Source organism: Parambassis ranga, chromosome 7, assembly GCF_900634625.1.
Source record: "Parambassis ranga chromosome 7, fParRan2.1, whole genome shotgun sequence".
In the NCBI taxonomy this organism is placed as follows: Eukaryota; Metazoa; Chordata; class Actinopteri; family Ambassidae; genus Parambassis; species Parambassis ranga.
In genome coordinates, this window is record NC_041028.1 from 21,569,500 (window position 1) to 21,589,978 (window position 20,479).

At 43.3% G+C, this 20,479-nt stretch overlaps 1 protein-coding gene across 1 annotated transcript in view; it reads right to left on the reverse strand.

Annotated features, from left to right (window-relative positions):
• The window catches only part of LOC114438345 (cadherin-4-like), a 117,186-nt gene that overhangs the window by 48,159 nt on the left and 48,548 nt on the right, over positions 1 to 20,479 (reverse strand). Inside the window, exons 2-3 of the mRNA XM_028409608.1 lie at positions 15,074 to 15,300; positions 6,646 to 6,834 (exon numbers count right to left, since the gene is read on the reverse strand). Coding sequence (XP_028265409.1) covers positions 6,646 to 6,834; positions 15,074 to 15,283 — 399 coding nt within the window. The 5' untranslated portion in view covers positions 15,284 to 15,300. The remainder of the gene's footprint in view (positions 1 to 6,645; positions 6,835 to 15,073; positions 15,301 to 20,479) is intronic.

Sequence of the window (20,479 nt, forward strand, 5' to 3'; positions counted from 1 at the left end):
ATTCCTCTATTTTACATTTGCATGTCCTGACTACAGACAGTCTATAGGGACAAAGCGTCCATGGTGTCTCCCTAAGGATTCTCAAGGGCTGTTCTGAGTCTCTGTGGGAGGCTCCGACTGTCGCCACGATGGCCCAACACAGATAGAGAGGTGGGTGTGAGTTGTCAGTCAAGGTGGCCCCACCCATTATACAAAGTGAGTTATCAATAGAAGCTACTTGTACTAGGCTGTAAACATGTTTATTTCTGCTGTAAATTGATCAACAGATATATTACTACTGATATTTAAGAACGGGGGGGGGGGTCAGAAATCAGGCATAATTTTGCTCATCGTGGAAAAAATGTTACATTTCTAAGTCACATTTGAAGAGGACGTGGAAATGGGACAGCCCTGTTATGTAGTCTTTAGATGAAGCATTCCAATGATGCAGACATAAATGCTAACATTTGCTAATTAGCAATAAAAACAACCAAAGAGGAGGAGGAGGTTATAAGCTAAATGTACTGGACTATGGGTTAGAGCAGGGGTGGGCAATTATTTTTTTGCGAGGGCCACATAGACTTCCATAAGAAAAGCAAAGGGCCACTTTTTTTTCATAAATCATAATATAAACTGGAGACCACTGGCACAGTATCCACCTTTATATATTATTATATTATATATAGTATCTTCCTTTATAAATATGCTCCTGTTACATTTTCATCATTGTCAGAATCTTTTGCTGTCATGTACTGGTCCCTCCTCTGTCCTCTCTGTGTGTGTCCATGTCTACTTCCTACTTTGCCGTAGAGTTTCTGTGTGCTTTACCGTACATTCAGCATTTTCACAGCATTTTTAAAGTGTACACAGCGCGACCGTGTCTCTACAAAAAGTAGATGGGATTATGCAGTACAGCAGCGTGGAAGAGACAAGGAGGGTTGGGAAGATGTTACTGGTTATGCCGTGCTCAACAGCTGACTTCTGCTGCCTTTGGTTAATATTGTGTGCAGAGTCCGCAGGCCGGGTGTGGCTCGCGGGCCTTGCTAACCCAGGTCTGGGTTAGAGGAATACAGCAGAAACATCCAGCCAATAACAGTGCACACAGAGCTTACTAAAGTCAACAAGCAAAACAAAAATCTATTCTAATATAACAAGTAGCTGATATAAGAGATATTTCAGTCTGAACCAAGGCAGTAGACAAATCAATAAACTGACTGTCAGACAGGGCGACCAGCAGACTGACATTTCCATCCAGCAGCATTTCTCCAGCGCCGTTAAAAGAAAACATCAAGCTGCATTTTCAGCCAAATGATCTGCAGTGTCACCAGAACGGTGGATGTTTGTACTGCGGGGAGAAAAAAAATCACAGATGGAGTTTGGAAAGGAAATACCTTGTGTGAATACTTCAAGAGGTGAAATCACACAGCAAGTTTTAAACAAACTGAAATGTGTTCCGGAGTGAATGAAACGCTGACATGGCTGTTTGCACTTTCCCCCAGAGTGAAGTGAGGTCTCTCCCTCTTCCTCCCACTTAAAACTCTGCAGGAGGTCCTCCCTTATCTAAAAGATGTTTATTGTTTCTTTCATTTCTTTCCTGCTTGATGGAGTTGATGGAGTTTATGCAGTGTGTGTGTGTGTCTGTGTTAGTGCAGCGCACAAGTCGATGTGTTGTTCAAGTTGTACACCCGCCAAGGACAAGGACCTCAGACAAAACACTGCACTCAAAGTGGGCTTAGATACATATACAGCCGTGCACACCGTGTACAGTACGACTGAATTCATCTGGCCACGTATTTGAATGTTTTCACAGGCTCCATTTATTCAGCCTGGTGTTTTCAACATTCACATAAAGCGTTCCATATGGGCGCCAATGCTGTTTCCTAGTGACCGAGCTCAGGATGGAACTGTGATCCTTAAATACTCACATCCTTGTGTTTCTTCATCCTGCGGTTTCTCTGGTGGACTAGGTACAAAAAAAAACAAAACATAAAAAATAAAAAGATGGAGTCCTGTTTTTTCTGGCTTTGCTTATTCTTCTCTTTGTTTGGGGATAAAGCAGAAATGCGACCAAACAAAACCCCAAACAATGAGCATATACAAAGGCAACAATGAGGCACATGCGCTTTACTGATCCTTTGTTTGCCGTCTGTGTAGGACAAGTCATTTCTTTTTGTGGCTGGGAATGTGTATGTTTGTGATTGAGAGAGAGTGTGTGTGTGTTTGTGAGAGAGCATATGTTTTAGCAGGAGGGGAGGGAGGAGAAGGATGAAGAGGGGCAAACTGGAGCGGTGCAGTGCTGGTGTTGGCCGGGTGGTGGGGTGGCAGACGCCAAGAAGGCGTCATTAGACTCAAGGGAAGAGGCCGCGAACAGCGCTTCTCCAGGAAATCTATCAGACCTAAACACAAACACAGACACAGACGTGCCTCTGATCCCGGTCTAGCCCCCCATCCCCTTCTCCTGCTCCCTTTTCCTCTTTCTTAATCATACCATCTTAGTCCCCCCACTGAAATCTGCTCTAGCTCGCTTGTTGCCTTTTGTTCCTCCTTTTCTCTCAGATTCTTTCCATTTTTGTTTTCGTCAGTCTTCCTGATGTTTTTGTTGTTGCCGTGTCTGTCAGTGAAGCGGAGCAGTCATTAATCACTGGTAAATGTACGCAGAGAAAGCAGACACCTCGGGGGGGAAGTTCTCTCATTCTGCTCGAAAAACGCTTCTCTCAACGCACTCCGCGGAGAGAGATGTGGAAAATGGAGCACAGGTGCTGCAGCGAGCACAATAAACACAACCAGATGCACAGCGACGCACACAGAACAAAAATCAGATACAAATGTTCTGTGCACTATTTAACATGCAGGCTCTGAAGCTGCTACCAGGAAATAAATGCCTACAACAAATTACTGACACAAATGACTTGTTGAAAAAACTGTGGAGCATAAAAGAAAATACTTTCCCGTCATATCAGTCACTGAAAGGTTTTAGACAAGTACCCATTTATTTGGCATATTGCTGCTGTTTCTCTCCATGGTGTCCCTGTCAATATAATGCCCTGTGATTATTGAGGGATGTAACCACAGTTTTATCGGAATATCTGGCTTCTTTGTCTCCAGGACAGCCGGCAGACAGAAAAAAAATTCTTCCAAAGAAATATTATCCAATAAAACAACAGTTCAGCTGAAATTGCAGTCCTCTTCACATCCCCGAGTCCTGCTCGCAAAACAAATGCTTTCCCTCTCAAAATAATATCCCTGCTAAACAAAACACCCCAAAACTTCCCTGGGCCAGAGGAGGTTCAGGAGGACAGACTGAGAGACAGAAAAAGACTGAAGACAAAGATGTCAATGAGGCAAAGGGTGACAGAGTCCTAATGCCACTCACACACTGCCTATGACATGCCTTCTCTTCTCTTATGCCTCTTCTCTTATTTTGGGCTGTCGCAGACGAAAGACGACCACCGTAGGAGAATCGTGGAGATATCTTTGGTCGTGGCTCTCAATCGGTGGTCATGTCGCACTGTGAGACAGGTTCCATGACGGCCGTTGTCAGCGTCTTGCGACCATAGATAAGCTGAGATAAAATTCTAGCGGTGTCAGAAATTTAGGATGATGAGTTGAAGGCCTGGTAACCACAGCATGCCGAGATGATTTCTACACCTATGACTTAATATTCAATCTGGCAACAAGGAGAAATAAGGGAGGCAGCTAACATGGTCTCCTAACAGATCTGTGTATATAGAGACACTGGATTAAAATCATCATTTCAACCAACTACTACGGTCAAAAAATCATGTTTCTTATCTAAATTGTTTCATCAGGTTTTTTTTTTTTTCATGGATGTTTGTTCCATTGAAAGGGGGGGGTTAAGGGATAGGGTGGGAGAATGGTGGGGTGGTAGGTGGCTACGTCGAGTCTTTATTTACCCGAGCAAAAGAAATCAATGCCTTTCTGCCGTAGGAGAAGTGTATGGATCAATGGAAGGTTTCAAAAAGCTCCAGTGAAAAATCAATGTCCCTTACATGTTATTGATGGCTGTTTGGCCACAGAAGAAAGAGAATGACAAAGAACACCTGTTTATTGTGAAAAATGACGCCGCTCACTCTTTGTTATGGTCTTTCTGGATGTCTTCCTCCCTGTGTTTTCACTGGAACAGCTTTCAGTTCCATTGCTCTCTTTGCCAGTCTACTGTTTTGTGTAAAAAGTTATGCGGCGCTCACGCCCATCTGTTGTACGGAAGCCCAGAAATGCTGTCTATTATCAGCAAAGACAGCATATCCAGTGACATTCCGTTTCACAAATGGGTGACACTACAGGCTGATAAGGTGTAATACTGAGCCACAGAGTCAGAACTTGCACACAACATATTGATGTACAGTGCAGAGTGTGGTGTTCTGAAGCAATTATTTCTGCACTGCTATTAATAAAATGCAGTCAATAACATCCCGCTGAGCTCTGACACTCTTGCTTTCAATGGGAGTACAGTTCTGCCAAGACTTTGCCTAAGCAGTCAACATTTCCCTCGAGCCATGTCAGGCTGCGAGCTCAGAGGCCAGTCAGCAGGGCCTCCGTCCTGACACCTGCCCGCTCCTGTGTCGCCCTGATCAAAGTGACAGTGCTGCACACCTGCGGAGATGCAGGTGAGGGCCGCTGTCACCCCACCTGTCCAACTGATGGCAACTTGGTCAGGGCAGGGAGAAAAGCGGTGGGGGATGGCGGGGGAAGGCCGCTGTCTGCGTGTCACTCAGGGCTGTGCTGGATGACAGAACAGCCCATTAGGAAAGGGACAGACTTCACAGGCCATTAGGGGAAGCATCACACACAGACACAGCACACAGAGCTGCACAAGTGAAGGAATGATTGGAATGGGAGTGCCATCTCTGCTTTTAAAACAATTCATTCAAAATGATCATTCAGATTAGGGGTGAGCATGAAACCATGTCCTGTCTTTGTGTGGATCTGGAAACTGGAGCGTGTTCTGACTGAAGTTAAGTAAACACATGCACAAAAAGCCTCAATCCTCAACACACGAAAAAAACAGGTTATTAAAAGTGGTCCAAACACATAAACAATAACTATAACAAAATCCTCCCCATGACATCCACCCCCGTCTCCTTGTTAAAATCACTAGTTCTCAGTATGGCCCCGTCTGCCCTGCAGTCATCATTAAAGAGAAAGACGGGAGCCACAGAGCCCAACAGAGGCATCAACACGCATCGCTTCTCCTCTGCTCCGAACGCTCAACCCTCAGCAATCCACCAGCCCCTGACGGACCTATTTACTGCACAAAGTGGATTGTGTTTGGCTGCACACCACACTTCCAAATGTTCCTTTGATACCCTCTCCATTCCTCCCTGCTTCAAACCCCCCCTCTCTTTCTCCCTCACTCTGACCAGCTTGTGGAAACAGCAGAACTGCCTGGCCAGTTTTATTGCATGTGCAGCACTACTGAGGGGCTCAGCAGGATCAGATGAGAATGCCACACTCTGCCAGGCTGATGGGACACACTCCAGCTGCAGAAGCACTCCAACTCCAAAACACAGGCTTACAAACTCTCTTCTCTTTGACTTGATGTTTTTTTCCCACTATATAAAAAAAAAAAAAGAAGAAGAAAAAAGTTTGCTTCAAGTAGCTCCCCAGGCTTTTCCCTGGGGACTGGATGAAACATGGTCCAAAAACAAAGAACAGAAACAAAAGGCAAAAAAAAAAATGCTTCTTTTGCACAATTTAAAACCCAAAAGAGATAAACTGTGAGAGTTTTGTAAACAGCGAGGAAAAGCTGATGGCTAGATATTCCAGATAAAGAGAGGAGGAAAGAAAGAGCACAGAATGAAGCAGCGCTCTCCTGGAATGTGTTTTTTTGATGAATGCACACAGCGAGCTTGGAATCTAGAGCGTTGCCATAAGAGAGACAAACCATGCGGTGTGTTGTGACAGAATCTCTGAATCTTAAGCACCCTGCTACTCGAGCCTTTGCACAACAGAAAACACAAACTTTTATTTATTCATGATTTCTGTCCTTCGACAAGCGTGAGGGCTCGACCTCCAACGTTCAGCATGCCCTGCTTATATATTAGCCTTATCAAAGCTCAATGCTAGGCAGAAATGTAATTTGATGTCAGTTGTTGTTGCAACATTTCAATTTCGAAGGCTCAGGGACACATATGAAAGATGATTTAATTAAACCAACATGTCCTCATTAGGATAGAATTTCTTCTTATATCTCACAGGAAGCCCGGAGTGAAGTTTGTGTTGTTATAAAGGAGTTATAAAGTAGTAATAAACCTCCAGCAAGCTCTCTGAAATGGTCTGATGAAGGAAAGAAAGGGTGCATGAAGGGAAAAAAATAATCATTAGTTTCACTGTGAACCCAACGGACGTCACACTGTGGGGGAGTTTAGCTGCTTAGCCGTTCTTGAGCTTGCTCTGTGTCTGAGGGGAAACCTTGTCAGGGTCAGCAGGCCTGTTTAAATACCTTAAGACTATAATTGCATCAAGGGAACACAGCACAATCATCTGCAAGGAGAACACACCGGCTATGCTAATGTATTTCTGTTCTTTATCACTACATTACCATTACACATGTCCCCAATCAGCGTTAGCTGAAGTGTCCTCAAGAAATCCCAGCTGCAACTTCAGGACAAATCATTGATGCGGCCAATCAAATCTGTCACTTACGCTGACGAGCATCTGAGGGAACGGTCCTCGAGAATTCTCAGCCACGTTGATTGGTGGGATCACCCAGTCCCTCTTCTGCCTCCGTAGACCCTTGGTGCTGTTGCGAGCGGATCCTGGAAACACGATGACGGGAGGTGGCGCCTCCTTCTTCTCTTTTCGCTCGGCCGCTTTCCCCTCTTCCTCTGTGACCTTTAAGAAGACACAAGGCTTTATTTAGACAGCCGTTATTAATTACAGTAACTGATGTTATGTCTGAGTGTTCTCAGCCTTAAAGCAGAAACTCACACAATAACATTTTTTCATATTTTTTCATTGTTCTAGTGAGGCATCAACATCATTTCCAGCAGCTCTGTGTAAGCCAGTCTGGAGATTGTCAGATGGTATATGTTCTATATAGGGTGGCAGGGTGCCTTGTTATTTCGTTTTTGGTGCGGTTACCAAGGTCAGTGGTCGGTAAAACTTAAACCTCAGATAGGAAGGCAGGGGAACAAATATGAATACTGACAACACTGCTCCCAATCCCTCTGCATGTACATGTGTATGTGCAACACTTGTAATTGTAGTGCTTTGTGTGACATGCTTATATTATTATTTTTTTTTTACCTACAGCATCTCTGCAGGAAATTGCAGTGTGTTGCTATGGAAACAAAGTGCACACAATGCATATCCTAGGGTATGCATTTGAGGCACCTAATGGATCTCGTGAACACGTATTCATTAGGTTAGTAGTCGTGGAGTCACTCATTCACTCACAGCAATCAAAGACAGCCTGCAGAAAAGAAGGATCATACTCAATACTTCATATTCAGTGAATGTTATAGGAAATGGTCAAATTCTTTTTTCTCTATTTTTTAATAACTTATTCTTTTGAAAAATTTTAGTTTGAAAAAAATTACTAATAATATGCAATAACGTGGACTCTGACCTGTCACTCAAAGCAGCCACGCCTTTCATTATATAGAAGTTTAGTGATTGAGATCACACACATGTAGCTATCTACAGACTAAAAACACGGTTGGTATCAGGCTGTAGCATGTGGTATGTCTGTTGCGCAGCAGGGTGGTTTCTAACAGCGGTGGCTCGTTTCTTGCTGCTTGGTTGCCAGATATGCACCAAATGAAGCAGGCATCTTAGCTGAGAAGCTTCTCTCTGATGAGCACCTCACACGTCCACATCACAAAAGCCTGGAGGACAAAATTAAGATTTTTAAAACCTATAATGTAAATCAACCATTTTTCGTATCCTCCGTTTTGCCTGAGAAAACCTGCTGGATATAAGCTCTGTAACTAATCCACACAAAGGCTAAAATTACCATAATATATAGTAAATAATGTATAATTTGTACCATCATGTGTCTGACCTAAGCAGGAGCAGCTTTGAATATAGACTTCCTGTATGTGTGCATATATGTGAGAGAGAACATAAATGTCAGACTCTGTCATTTACACAGTGTATAAAAAGCCTATTAACAGAGAGCGTGTCTGAGGTGGGATTTACAGCGTCTTTGGGCAGACTATGACAGCTGAGTCACAGACACACGTTTCAATCATGCAGCATGCCCCCATCGCACACTTCCTTCACACACACACACTCTCCCTGCAGCCCTGCAGGCAGAGAGAAATGGCCACCACAAACCTGTCTTTTTGAAAGATGCTCAATAAGGAAGTTGAAAGGAGCGCGTTTTCAATCTCCTCTAGAACATTAACTCAGTCAGGAGAGCTAAGTGCTAAGGCTATATGAAGCATATCACACCTTCTTTTTTTAAATTAACATGGACACACAGCAGTCTGAAGTGAATGTGCTAGAAAATACAGTATATGAGCTTTGATTGTGTGGCCCTGGGCTGCGGTACAGTTCAGTGTCAAGGTTACACAACTACCCCCATCTACAGGCTCCACTACTGCATGTGTAGTGTTCCTGTAAACATGCTTTATATCCTCATACAATGGTTCCATCACTGGAACAATCTGGACTTACTTACTACAGTAAGTTCACCAACAGATCTCAGGGTTACAAGCCAGTAAAACATGTCAAGAATTCAGTCACGAACATCATTGCTGAAGCCATGCATCAGCTGCACTCTGTCTCAATCACGTTCCCCTGAGCTATCCTGAGCTACCGCGGTTTCCCCCGCCACCTCCCTGCCCTCTTCTCACAGTGTTATTGTTTTTCCTCTGTCTCTCCTTCCAGTCAGTAGGTACTGACAGCTTGTCTCGGTAACTGTGATTCTTAAAGCACTGGGCTGTGTTAAGGTGATGGAGTACATAAAGCTTCACCTACCAAACTCTCCTACCAGGCTCCAATATAAAATCCCACTTCATGTCTTTGCTCCGAGCCCCAGAAGTTTTAGAAACAGGGCTCCCAACAACAATATTTTAGTTGAAAATACTTAAAAAAAGCTTAAAAAATAACTAAACATAATGTAATATTTGACCATCATCATTATGTAGATTCTGTAATGAGGAAGTGGAAGACTAGATAAATGTGTTTTTCTGTCATGTTTTAAATTTCTAGGCCAATATTCAGAATTGGTAAAGGCCATTTAATATTTATTTGACATCTTTGAAACATCATGTTCGGGTTTTCTGGTTGAAACTAGTCCCCAGATAATAAATGCAGTCACTTCAAAGTCAATTTATTTTGGGAAGAAGTAATTGCCACAAAACATTACAAAAGGCACAATACGAAATGAAATGAGAAAACATGGTACTGGTCTAACTATTTAATTATTTGACCAACTGAAAGGAAGCCATTAACATATTTGTCCATCAATTTATCCATTTTCTAAACCTGCTTTGTCCTATCGGTGTGCAAATGGGGCGGCACACCCCTGGATATATTAACATATTTGCCCACATCGTCCTTTGCTTCATCCATCCAATTGATTTTTGATTGTGTTTTTATCTTGTATGACATTTTTATTCACCGGGATTTAAAAAAAATATATATATAAGTTACATTTGCTATTACCAAGAGCCAAAATTGTCTGACTTTCAGTGTCAATCAATGTTGAGAAGGTGATCGGCTACAGCCTGCCATCTCTCCAAGACCTGTACATGTCCAGGTCTCTGAGGTGTGCAGGTCGGATCGCAGCTGACCCTTCTCACCCTGGACATGGACTCTTTGAGACACTCCCTTCAGGCAGGAGGTTACAGTCCATTCGGACCAGAACCTCACGCCGCAAGAACAGCTACTTCCCCTCTGCTGCTGGACTGCTGAACTGCAATTAATACACTGCTCTGCACTGTCACTTTAGCATAGTCACTGCACAATGATGACTATTTGCACTGTTTACTCCATCTTGCACTACTATGCACACCAGTACCACCTTACCGATCCATGTGGTACCTGTTACACTGTTTCATATCAGGGTCTATGTTTGCCATTACAACCACCATTCATGTCCTGCTCTGTTCATTGTATGTCTGTTTAGTATACGTTTGGTTTACATTGTTTACTTAACCTTATTTCATCGTCGTTTTATCTTATTTCATGTTAATTACTATAGGTTTTTATGTATGCACCAATCACTAAGGCAAATTCCTAGTAATGTGAATCCTCTTCACTTACATGGCAATAAACATGATTCTGATTCTGATTCTGATTCTGATGCAGTTCACCCCTCTGCCTCTAGGGGCTGGATCCAAAAGTGAGTCAATCCCCATAGACTCCCATGTTAAAATGGGCAACTTTCCAGCCTGGTTCAAAAGACAGTTTTGTCTCTTTTGATAAATGGCCTTTGTGTACAGAGGTGACTGCTTGGAGTACTTGCAGTTTGGCCAGACTGTGATGCGTCCAACATGGCGACTATAGGAGACTAAAAACTGCTTTTCAGAAACCTATGGGTGTCACAGACACTGTCCATAGATATATACTGATGCTTCCTCACATTCTGTGGATGACATTAATTCATTTTTAAACTAGATTTACTGTTGTTACTTATTCCTGCTGCTACTTTGAGACCTGAGCACAGCCCCTCGGAGAGCGGGTGGTGATGCAAGACAGAGCATGAGGATGAAAAGAATAAAAAAAAAACTACACTGAAAACCACTCACCAGGGATGACAGACAAAACGGCTTCATTACAGTTTGGGAAACTATGCAGGCAGAGAGTGGAGGATATGTGTCCATACAAAGAGTCTAAATGCATGCACATGTGTGTCTATCCGTGTGTGGATGCAGGGGTGTTGTGAAAGCCTTGTGAATTCAAAAGCATAAATATGTAAAGGTTCAATCATCATACATTTACATACAAAGAGGTTGGTGTAGTAAACACCTCTTTCAGGTTTCATTTCACATTATACTTCTGTGCAACGCGTAGCCTCACAGTTCCTCCTCAGCAGTTGACATTTGAGAATAAAAATAAAATACAACACAGGAGCAGGCTACAGTGTTGGAAGATGGCAATGGCTTCTGGCACATATTGAAAGTTGAAGGTCCTGTTCGATGCAGTCTATAAAAAGTGTTTTCTCTTTGTCTCACAATCTGTTTGTTCTTGCCTGGTCAAGGTCCCTCAGAGGGTTGGCTTGTTATCTGCCAGCAGAAACAATGCTTTCAAGGCTGACTTCATTAGATCGACGCGCAGGAAGAAGAAGAAGAAGAAGAAGAAGAAGAAGGAAAAAAAGCTTTTAAGGTTGCTTAAAAGAAAATGTGTCAAACAACCCTTTCATTTGGAGCCTACATGTGTTTTTGTGGGCGTGTCCAGGTGTGGAAGGACATGGGCTAAAGTGTCAACATGCAAGGGTTATGGTTCATACATTTTTTCTGCTGGTAAGAAAGAAAAGGAGCACAGGTCGTATCGTATTCTGTCACGAAATTAAAAGAAAGATCTGCTGCTCCAAAGGGCAGATCTTTAATCGACAACATGTCTGCAGTCAAAGAGGCTTAAATACATGTAAGATATCTCACTAAAATCTTAGTAAAAGGTCTTTTGTAAGGAGAAATGTTTAAGAAGAAAAAACATAGATGAGACTTAGTGCAGGTTAAAATCAACAAGTAGCTAACATGCATCTAAAAATCATCAAATCAAACAGTGGATGGGTAGAAAACTACACTAAGATAGAACTATGAGCCTAGAGCCAACATTTCTGGAATACTAAACAAATATAGTACATGTCTATTCATTCTGTCCTCTTATTACTTGAGTATGTCCCATTGTGAACACTAGGGGCAGTATATCCTGCAATGGGCAAAAAAGCACCAACACTCCTTCACTTGTAAGCAGCTTGTAGACGAAAGAGACCTGGCATCCAAACACATGTTGCCGTATTCTGTGTTTGCTGTTCTGTGTGACAAGTTCCCTGAAACATCGCACACCGTGCTTCTGTACTGAGTCCATATTCAAGAGACTCACCTCTGCCAAGTACAACATGCCTGTGTGCGCAAACAGGGTCTGTCAGCAAAGGGGAGGGGGGGGGGGGGGTGAGACAGATGTGAGCCCAGTCTGGACAAATGTATTCTTTTTCTTCAGAGAGAGGAAGGCTTAGTGGGGCTGACTGCAGGGGATGGTTGCCCCACATCCCACCAGTGTGGTGAGGGGAGAGGCAGAGGTGGAGCGAGACATGTTTGGGATGGATTGAGGGGGATGAGGAGAGGGGTTGTCAGAAGCAGATGTGACCCCCCCTCACCTCCCCCCTGCCTAAATAAGTCATGCTCCACATCCTTTTATCTACACATGCTAACAGGTACTAGTGAGTTCCCCCGAGGAGGAATGAAGAGAAAGATGGAGAGAAAAGAAGCAGAAGGCAGGATCGAGAAAGAACTGGGCCCATCACTGCTGCAAAAAGCTTAAGTGGGCTTTACTCTAGCCGTGGTGTAAGTCTGATCAAACCCTGCAGCTCCAGTTCACTCTTTCCTATTCACACTCTCTCTCTCTCTCACACACACACAGGAGGAAAGTACAGGAAGGTGATGAAATTGATGAAAAAAACAGGTTAAGCAGTAGATGTCTCTGCACTTATTGTAACTATTATGAAAGACGGAGGATAAGCAGCAGAAGCAAGCAGGAGTCAGATATCAGAATTCCTAACGACAGCTTCATAGATTCTAGAGATTTTAAGATTCTGCTTAATCCAACACAGAGAGAGGGCACGGATTCTCTGGCATGCAACTCAGCACGGATTAAACAGCTAGGCTCCAAACATAAGACACTTTACGCCCTGAACAAAGACACAACCACACATAGACCATACACAGCAAAAGAAAATTTAACGCAAAATTAGCATAATTCACACTTGATCCAACATAATCTCTCACAATAAAATAACATTCTCGCACACATGCCAGACCCACACGCTTACGCACACTAACGCTATGTGAGCAGGAGTCACTGAGTGTGAAATGGATGCGGCCCCCCGGCCCCCCCACCCCCAGCCCTGGTGCCATCAGCCTTAGCCAGCTGGCGGTGGTCCCAGCTCTTCCCCTCCACGCCCCTGCACGCTTTGATATCAGCCAGCCCCTGGCTACCCAGACATCTGGAAGTTATTATTCAACAGAGCACACCACAAAGCACCATTTCCATAATGAAACATCACATTTTTCTTTCAGCGCCCTGCTTTCTTCTGCCTCTGTCATACATGTGTGTTACAACTTGTAGCATATTCCTGACCTCTGACCACATCCAGCTCTTTGTTTGTCTGTCTGTCTGTCTACTCACGGCTCCTCTGGATCTCCATATTAGTCAACTCGCTGGACAATGAAGCAGAACAGTCATCTGGCTTTTACCATGCTGCACTTTTAGTACCGTGGCTCATTCCCTACCACACTGTGGAGTTAATCATTTGACTGAGTTACAGTGAAAATAGGGGCCGACCTTATACAGAGTCAGAACATTATATTTAATCTTTACACCCACTCCCATACATCCTCCACTGGCTGATGTTCCTCTCTCGACGTGTCTATATGAGCCCACAGCTGACTTTGTGCCATCTCTTCTGCTTTCTGGCCAACGACAGACAAAGCACAGCTATTTTTTTACAGGGATAAATGATATTAAATACTAGTCCAAAAAATTTAAATACTGAAAAACTAAATGTCAGCCAAACGTATGGGCTGACAAACAAGTGAGGGATGATGGCAACTTGCAGAAATCTATACAATGTTGGCTCTCCATCACATCCTGACTGATGCTCAGTGTTGCCTCCTCTTCATCCTGATGCCATGTTTTTGTTGTAGTTTCCAGTTTCCTGTTGTTGTGTCCTGTTTGTACTTCACTTCCTGTCCCCACGTATCCTGCTTTGATGTGATTTACCTGCATCTTGTTGTCTCTGCTTAATGTATTTAGCTTTTGTGTTCTCTCTCAGTTCTTTCCAGGTTATAGCATTAATTGTCTCACATTCCCATAAGTCCTGGTAGTTTATGTTCTGACTTCTTCATTGTGTTTATTGTGATTTATTATTATATGCTCTTTGGATACCTCTACTCTTGTTGTGTTTTTTTTTGACATTTTTACTTCAAATAAAACTTTAAAGGATTCCCTAGTATGTGCTAAGCTGTGTGTTTGGGTCCTGCTAACAACATAGCCTTACAGCTAACACTTCACCATGTTAATCAGCTTGCCGCTAACTGTATTTATCTGTTTGTATTGGGCAGACAGCATGAGTGTTAAGAGCTTTTTTTCACACAGACAGAAACATCAAATTATGAGCTGCAAAAAAAGAAAAACAAACAAAACAAAACAAGGAGCTGAAAGATGCTAATAATCAGTTAGTGAGTGTGTTCACACTTACAATCCTTCAGCCTAAATTATAGTTGGTTTCATCGGCCAGGAAGTGACAACTGGTCCCTATGTGAAACTAAATTTGCCAGCGAGTGTCACGGCGGATCTTTGTCATTACATCTTGTAAGTGACATGTTTGTCTCAGATTTAATCTAATCAGGAATTTGCTGGCCAAAAACCTGCCTGAGCTGTTGCAGTGAGTCAGTGTGCACAGGATCCTCATCATTGTGTGTTGTCATTGCCTAATCAGATTAACACTGGTGTTGATACTGACTATCAGATCTGGCCTTGTGCTTCTGCAGGCATGGGGACAGTTAAGCTGAGGCTGCTCAGTCCTCGCCTGACCTCTGACAGCTTTTAAATAGAGAAGGAAGAGCCAAAGACCCCCAGGGCATCCAAGGCACAGGATGTTTTCCAATAACAGCTTACGGCTGAGGGGAATCATACTCTCCCCCTGTGGCAGTGTGATTCTATCACTTTTAACTGTGTGCTACTGCTACTTCTTCTGCTCCAATCCCCACCGCCCTCCTCTCTCTCTCTCTGTCTCTAAAACCCTGAGGAGTTTTGACCTGATTCTAGACTCTTACTATCACCAGACCGCTGGAGAAAAATTTGATAGGAAGGAGAAACTCAACTGTGGCATCATAATTGAAAATTGAAGCATGATATTTCTGTATGACTGTGTTCATGTTTCACTAAATGTGAAACTCACCTCGTTTTCGTTTTGTTGAGGCGATGGTAGGTCAATCAGTGCCAGCTGGACCACGGTCTCCCAGACATTTGTGTGCGGACCGCTTGCTGTCAGTTTAAACTGGACCGGCTCATCCAGGCTGGCTCCCTCTCTCTGGGCAAAGATGAACCCATCTGTCCGTACGCTGAAGATGGGGTCGCTGCTGTGGAAAACCACAGCTTCATTCCCCATGCAGTCATCAAACTTCACTGCAGACAAAAGAATGGAAAAAGATATGAATATATTATTCATCAAAGCAACTGGGAGATGAAATCAGCACAAATGACGGCAGGTAGGAATGCAGCTGAAACTGCTGTTGTCACAGACATGCAAACACACAGTACACCTGCAGTGCACACATCTCAGTGGGAGGTAAATAGCAGAGTGACTACTCTTAAGAAAAATTGTATTGGTGTGCAGAGGTTGAAACTGGTGCGTCTCACTGTTTAGCCTCCATTAGCTATAAGGTTAAAGTGTCACAAAGTTTGGACTCCTGAGGATTGTCGTCTGCAGCTGCATGTGTGAAGAACTGCCAAGTGATGTTGTCTGCTGTTATTAAAGGAGCTTGAAAGTGGATTTTCTCACTGGGGCTGACAAAGACGAACATTAGGACATAGGCACAGTGATCTCATAGGTGCAATCTGAAGAGAAGTGAAGTGGCAGCATTTCTACATATATAGTATAGTAACATCCATAAATGCTTAAACTGTAGCCTTCTCGAATATTGGTTCCACTTGTTGCTGTGGCACTTAACGGTGCTACGCCTTTCTCCCGAGTGACAAATTCCATGCTTTTAGCTTTTAATCTGAAGGCCAAATCGCCGTGTTTTTTTTTGTCTTCCTCCAGTTATCTCTGGCAGCTGTACTCAGCTCTCAGCCACGAGGTCATCTGCCTTCAACATGAGTGCCACACAGGTCAGCTTGTGCTCCTCTTTCTCCACTTTACTTTGCATTTACACTGAAATAAACATTACAATCCGTCTGTTACATTTACTTTGAGGGGGATTTGAATGGATGCTTCGCTCCAGGTTTGTTACATTTTCACACAGTTTTTCAAAGGATGTCCTGACTCAGTGTCTGCCAATCCTGCTCCTATATTTGTACATTTTCTAGTGTACTCTTCAAATGCATTAAAATAAATATAGTGCATAAATGTGACGGGTGAACAGCTCTGCAGTGCATTCACACAAAAACCGGGCACCTCAGCTCCACCTCGCACAATGAAACCATAAGAAAACATATTCTAGGACTCTGATTCGCTGCTTTATCTGCTGCGATGCCCTTCTCTCTCTCACTTACTGAGCAGGGAAAGGAAGGACAGACATTTTATGTGTCATAAACTTCCCTCTTTATCAGCTGCATGATGGCTTAAGTAAAGCTGATCCTGATCAGTTTATATAGGTGCATCTAGTAGCGACCACTGCACTCTGTTCTGTCATTACATCTTGTGATTCGCCCATTGATTCCATTTGAGGAAGCTAAGAAAGTACATTACACAGTTTTACTATCTACATAAAAAAACTACTTTGACACATATCTTCTGTGATTCACTACACCAAAGTATTAAGCAGAGGTACCAAGCAGCGTGCACAAATTACTTAAGTGTTGCTAGAAACAGGAAGTCCTCCAGAGAGTTGCGTTGTCTTACTTTACGATGGCACCATATGCTTTCAGTATTGTCAGAGCACTCTCATGTTTGATCGCCAACAGTTGATAAGAAAATGAGTCATAGAAGACTGTCGCCCATGCTGCCTTCATCCCTGCCTCACAGCAGCTGCAGCCTGCCCTATGTGGGATTACAATGTCTAGACGACATATAGGAAACCCTCAGCTGTAAAGGCCTTTTGTATCCTCTCTCTCTGTCTCTCTCCACCACAGGATTCCATTACATAAAGTAAGCTGTGAGTAAATCTGCTCCTTCTTCTGTCTGGTTTTAAATACACCTGTGATCACATCAGTGCCCTCCTCACTTAAGGCCAGATGTCCAGACAGCCACTCAGATTTGAGTCAGAAGACAGCTCTTCAACAGCACTCTGTCCACTGAGTGAAGCAGGTGCTGCACAAGTGTCTTAGTCTAGACAGACGAAGACAGGACACGAGAGTTGGATTACATCCACACAAGAGGCAGAGAAGCCTCTCGCTGTTTATCAGATTGTTTTTGCAATGCTGAACATTTCTACCTCAAACAAACCCCCTAAAAAAAACTGCATTTTCTGTTTGTGTGATTCGCTTCTCTTTTTTGTTTAATCCAATCTCATTTCTTCTCTACCATTATTATTTTTTTTTTCAAGATTAGATTTGGAAGCTGGGGTGACAATAACAAACACACCACTTGGCAAACATGTGCCTGTGCAAATAGAATTTTGGAAGGCTGCCTGAATATATTAACAAGGACAAGTCAAAACTCAAACTCAAAACTGGCTTTATTGTATTTCTAAGTGCTTGACCCCCCCTCCCATACCCCCCCCCCACACACACACACAAAGAAAACAGAAAATAAAAAAGCAGCAGGTGGTCCGTTGCCCCTTCTCTGCCTGTCCTCCAATTATTGTCTGTTGTCTGTGAGTCAGGCACACAGCCAACGGTGCAGCAGTGCTGCAGTTGGTAGAAGCCTGGGAGAAAAAGTGATGGAGGATGGGTATCTTAACCAAAGAGCAAAAATAATAAAGTGCCTTTATTTTAATAATAAAAAAGAAAAAAATATATATGAAAGGATAATAAAGGAATCTAGGTAAAAATCTGATCATATCTGTGCTGGAACTACAGACATTCTGCAGTACTCGGGTGGCAACAAGATCCAAAAAAAAAAAAAAAGACGGTTCCCCGGCCCATCGTATCAGATATAGATAACAAACAGAAAGATGAATTATTAAAGGTGGATTATTAAAACTGGAGGATTATTAAAGCTATGTGTAAACCAGGAAATAAGGTTAGCTAAAGCTGTGATATCTCTTTCGGTGGTTTCATAGGCTCCATAGCAGACTATAAGAAATCTAAGACTTAATTCAGTTGTGTTCCTCATATTTAAACCAAAATGGCTCTCGCATAGCAAAATGGCACCAGAATTAACTTAAATTATTTTATATATATATTTTTTGATCTTTTGTTTAAACAAGAAGCCAACAAACACACACATATATGATTTAAATGCTCAATACATACTGCAGAGCTGCAACAATTAGTCAGTGAATGGAGGCTTTGAAGAAGTGTTTCTTCTGGTGTGTCCATAAAATGGCAGAATATATAATTTGATTAATCATGGACAATCGATCAGTAATGGGAACAGCTGCAGATCTAGTAGCCTGCAGCATTAAGACTTTTCCACCTTCAGCCCTGGAATCAGGCCAGCGACGTGCTACAGCTGCACATGGCGTCCATTTACTATTGCTAACAATGTGTATTTATGGGAACTATATGCACACAAACATAATGTGGTCATTTAAATATAAATGCTCCATGTTCTTGCCCCAAAGGGAGGGATGAAATGGCGAGTGTTTCTTTAGCTATGCTCATTAAGTTCATATTTTAATCTCCTGGTCACTACTGTAGTGAAGAAAGCGGCAGTGATGCAGATACATTCTTTCCTAACTCTTTGCCTGGCTGCTCACACATCACTTTGACAATCACTGGTAATTGACCTTTTTCTGATGTTTATGTGTGTGCCGGCACGTCTGGTCCAAAGTTACAATTTTTCACAATCCCTCTGTGGAAATCAGCAAAAGCCTAAACTGATAAGTCAATAAAAATGAGGCAGGAAGTTGTGTATATACAGTACTGTGGTTGTAAAACCAAGCCTGGTGTGTGTACAGGCATTTGTTTTTTTATGATTGTCTGCTTGTCTTTAGACTGACAAGCTAAACTGCACATAATAGTTGCACATAAAACAGAATGACAGGTTGCACTTAAGAGTACCCACAGGGTCTTGTTTTTGCACCAATTAAAGAAAAAGACAGTGTCAATTCCACTCCTCCATCAACTCACACACAAACAGCCCTTTTGTAGCTCCTCTTTCACACAGTCGGGTCGATACTACTATAAGAGAGATCATAAAAATCGGCCAACAACAAAGCAATAGAGCCCAACGGCACAGCGCAGCACATTAACAAGTGGTCTAAAGCAGCGGGCCCGCATTGTGCATTGATCTGGCAAATAAGACAGACACCCCAGTGTGCCAAACAGCCAGGCCAGCACTTCTACACTTTCTAGTCAATGTAAACAGTTGCCCCATTGACGTGTTACAAAATCTACCTTGCTGAGCGCCTTCCCACACAGAAAAACAACTTCCTAATCATGAATGTCCGGAAGACAGTAAAATTGTGCTTTGTGTGTGTGATGGGTGCTTGGATGACATCATCACAACCCCATCTTCATTTTTTTCCCCTCTCTCCACTTTTCTAATTAAAGTTCCCGTCTTCCTCTAACAAGACAAGGACAAGGAGGAGAGGAATGCTGCGAAGAGATGTGACCTTCTTGTGGTGTTCTCTGGACAGCCTGACAGGAAGTAGCTGACAAGTGTTGAAAGGGAAGTGAGAAAGGGATGGAGTCAGGGGAGAGAGAGGAAAGTGGAGGAGTATCAGAAAAAAGGTGTGAGGAGAGGGGGTGTGTGGGAGGGGCAGGGAGGGAGATGCATGAGAGGATGGAGAGCGTGTGGAGGTGGCAATCACAGAGAGAGTGAAGTGAATGAAAGAGGAAAAAAAAAAGGAAAAGCTCGTAGGCAGATTGCGGTTGCGGAAAGTGGATATCTCCTGAGGACTTTATAGCTGTATTCCTTTGAATTGTTCGGGGTGAATGCATCAGATGTCTCTCTGCTATGAAAAACGGTAAACAAACCACCGGATCGCTGCTACAATCAGGCTCATTGTGGACAGGAGAGGCCGAGGAATATGATGATGAGGAAGAGGAGGAGGAGGAGGTGAAGTGAGGACTGGGAGGTGAGGTGGTGGATGAGGCTTTCAGCTCGGTGAACTGGCTCTCTCGCACACATTCACATTGGAATGGATGGGATGCTCAGATGGCTGTTTAAACAGGTTAATTGGGCTGGCCTCCCGAGAGATCAGGACAGATGGATAGATGGATAGAACGAGAGAGGAGGGAAGGAGAGAGCAGAGGAGCGACAAAGGGAGAGCAACGGAGCTCAGAGGGATGGAAAGAGAGGGTGGGATGAAGAGATGGATGGTGAGAGACAAGTATGGCTGCTGATCACAGGCACCGTGGGGAGTATGCGGTCTAATCAGAGTGGAGTGGAGCTCTACAGTGGGCTGGGCCCTCAGTGACTGACTAAACAGAGCCAGGTCCACTGTCCACCACTGATAGACTGTGAAGACAGAACAAACTTGTGATAGAAGGCTGTGAAAAGCAGTGTTAGAAGCCCATCAGGGACGCTGGTTCA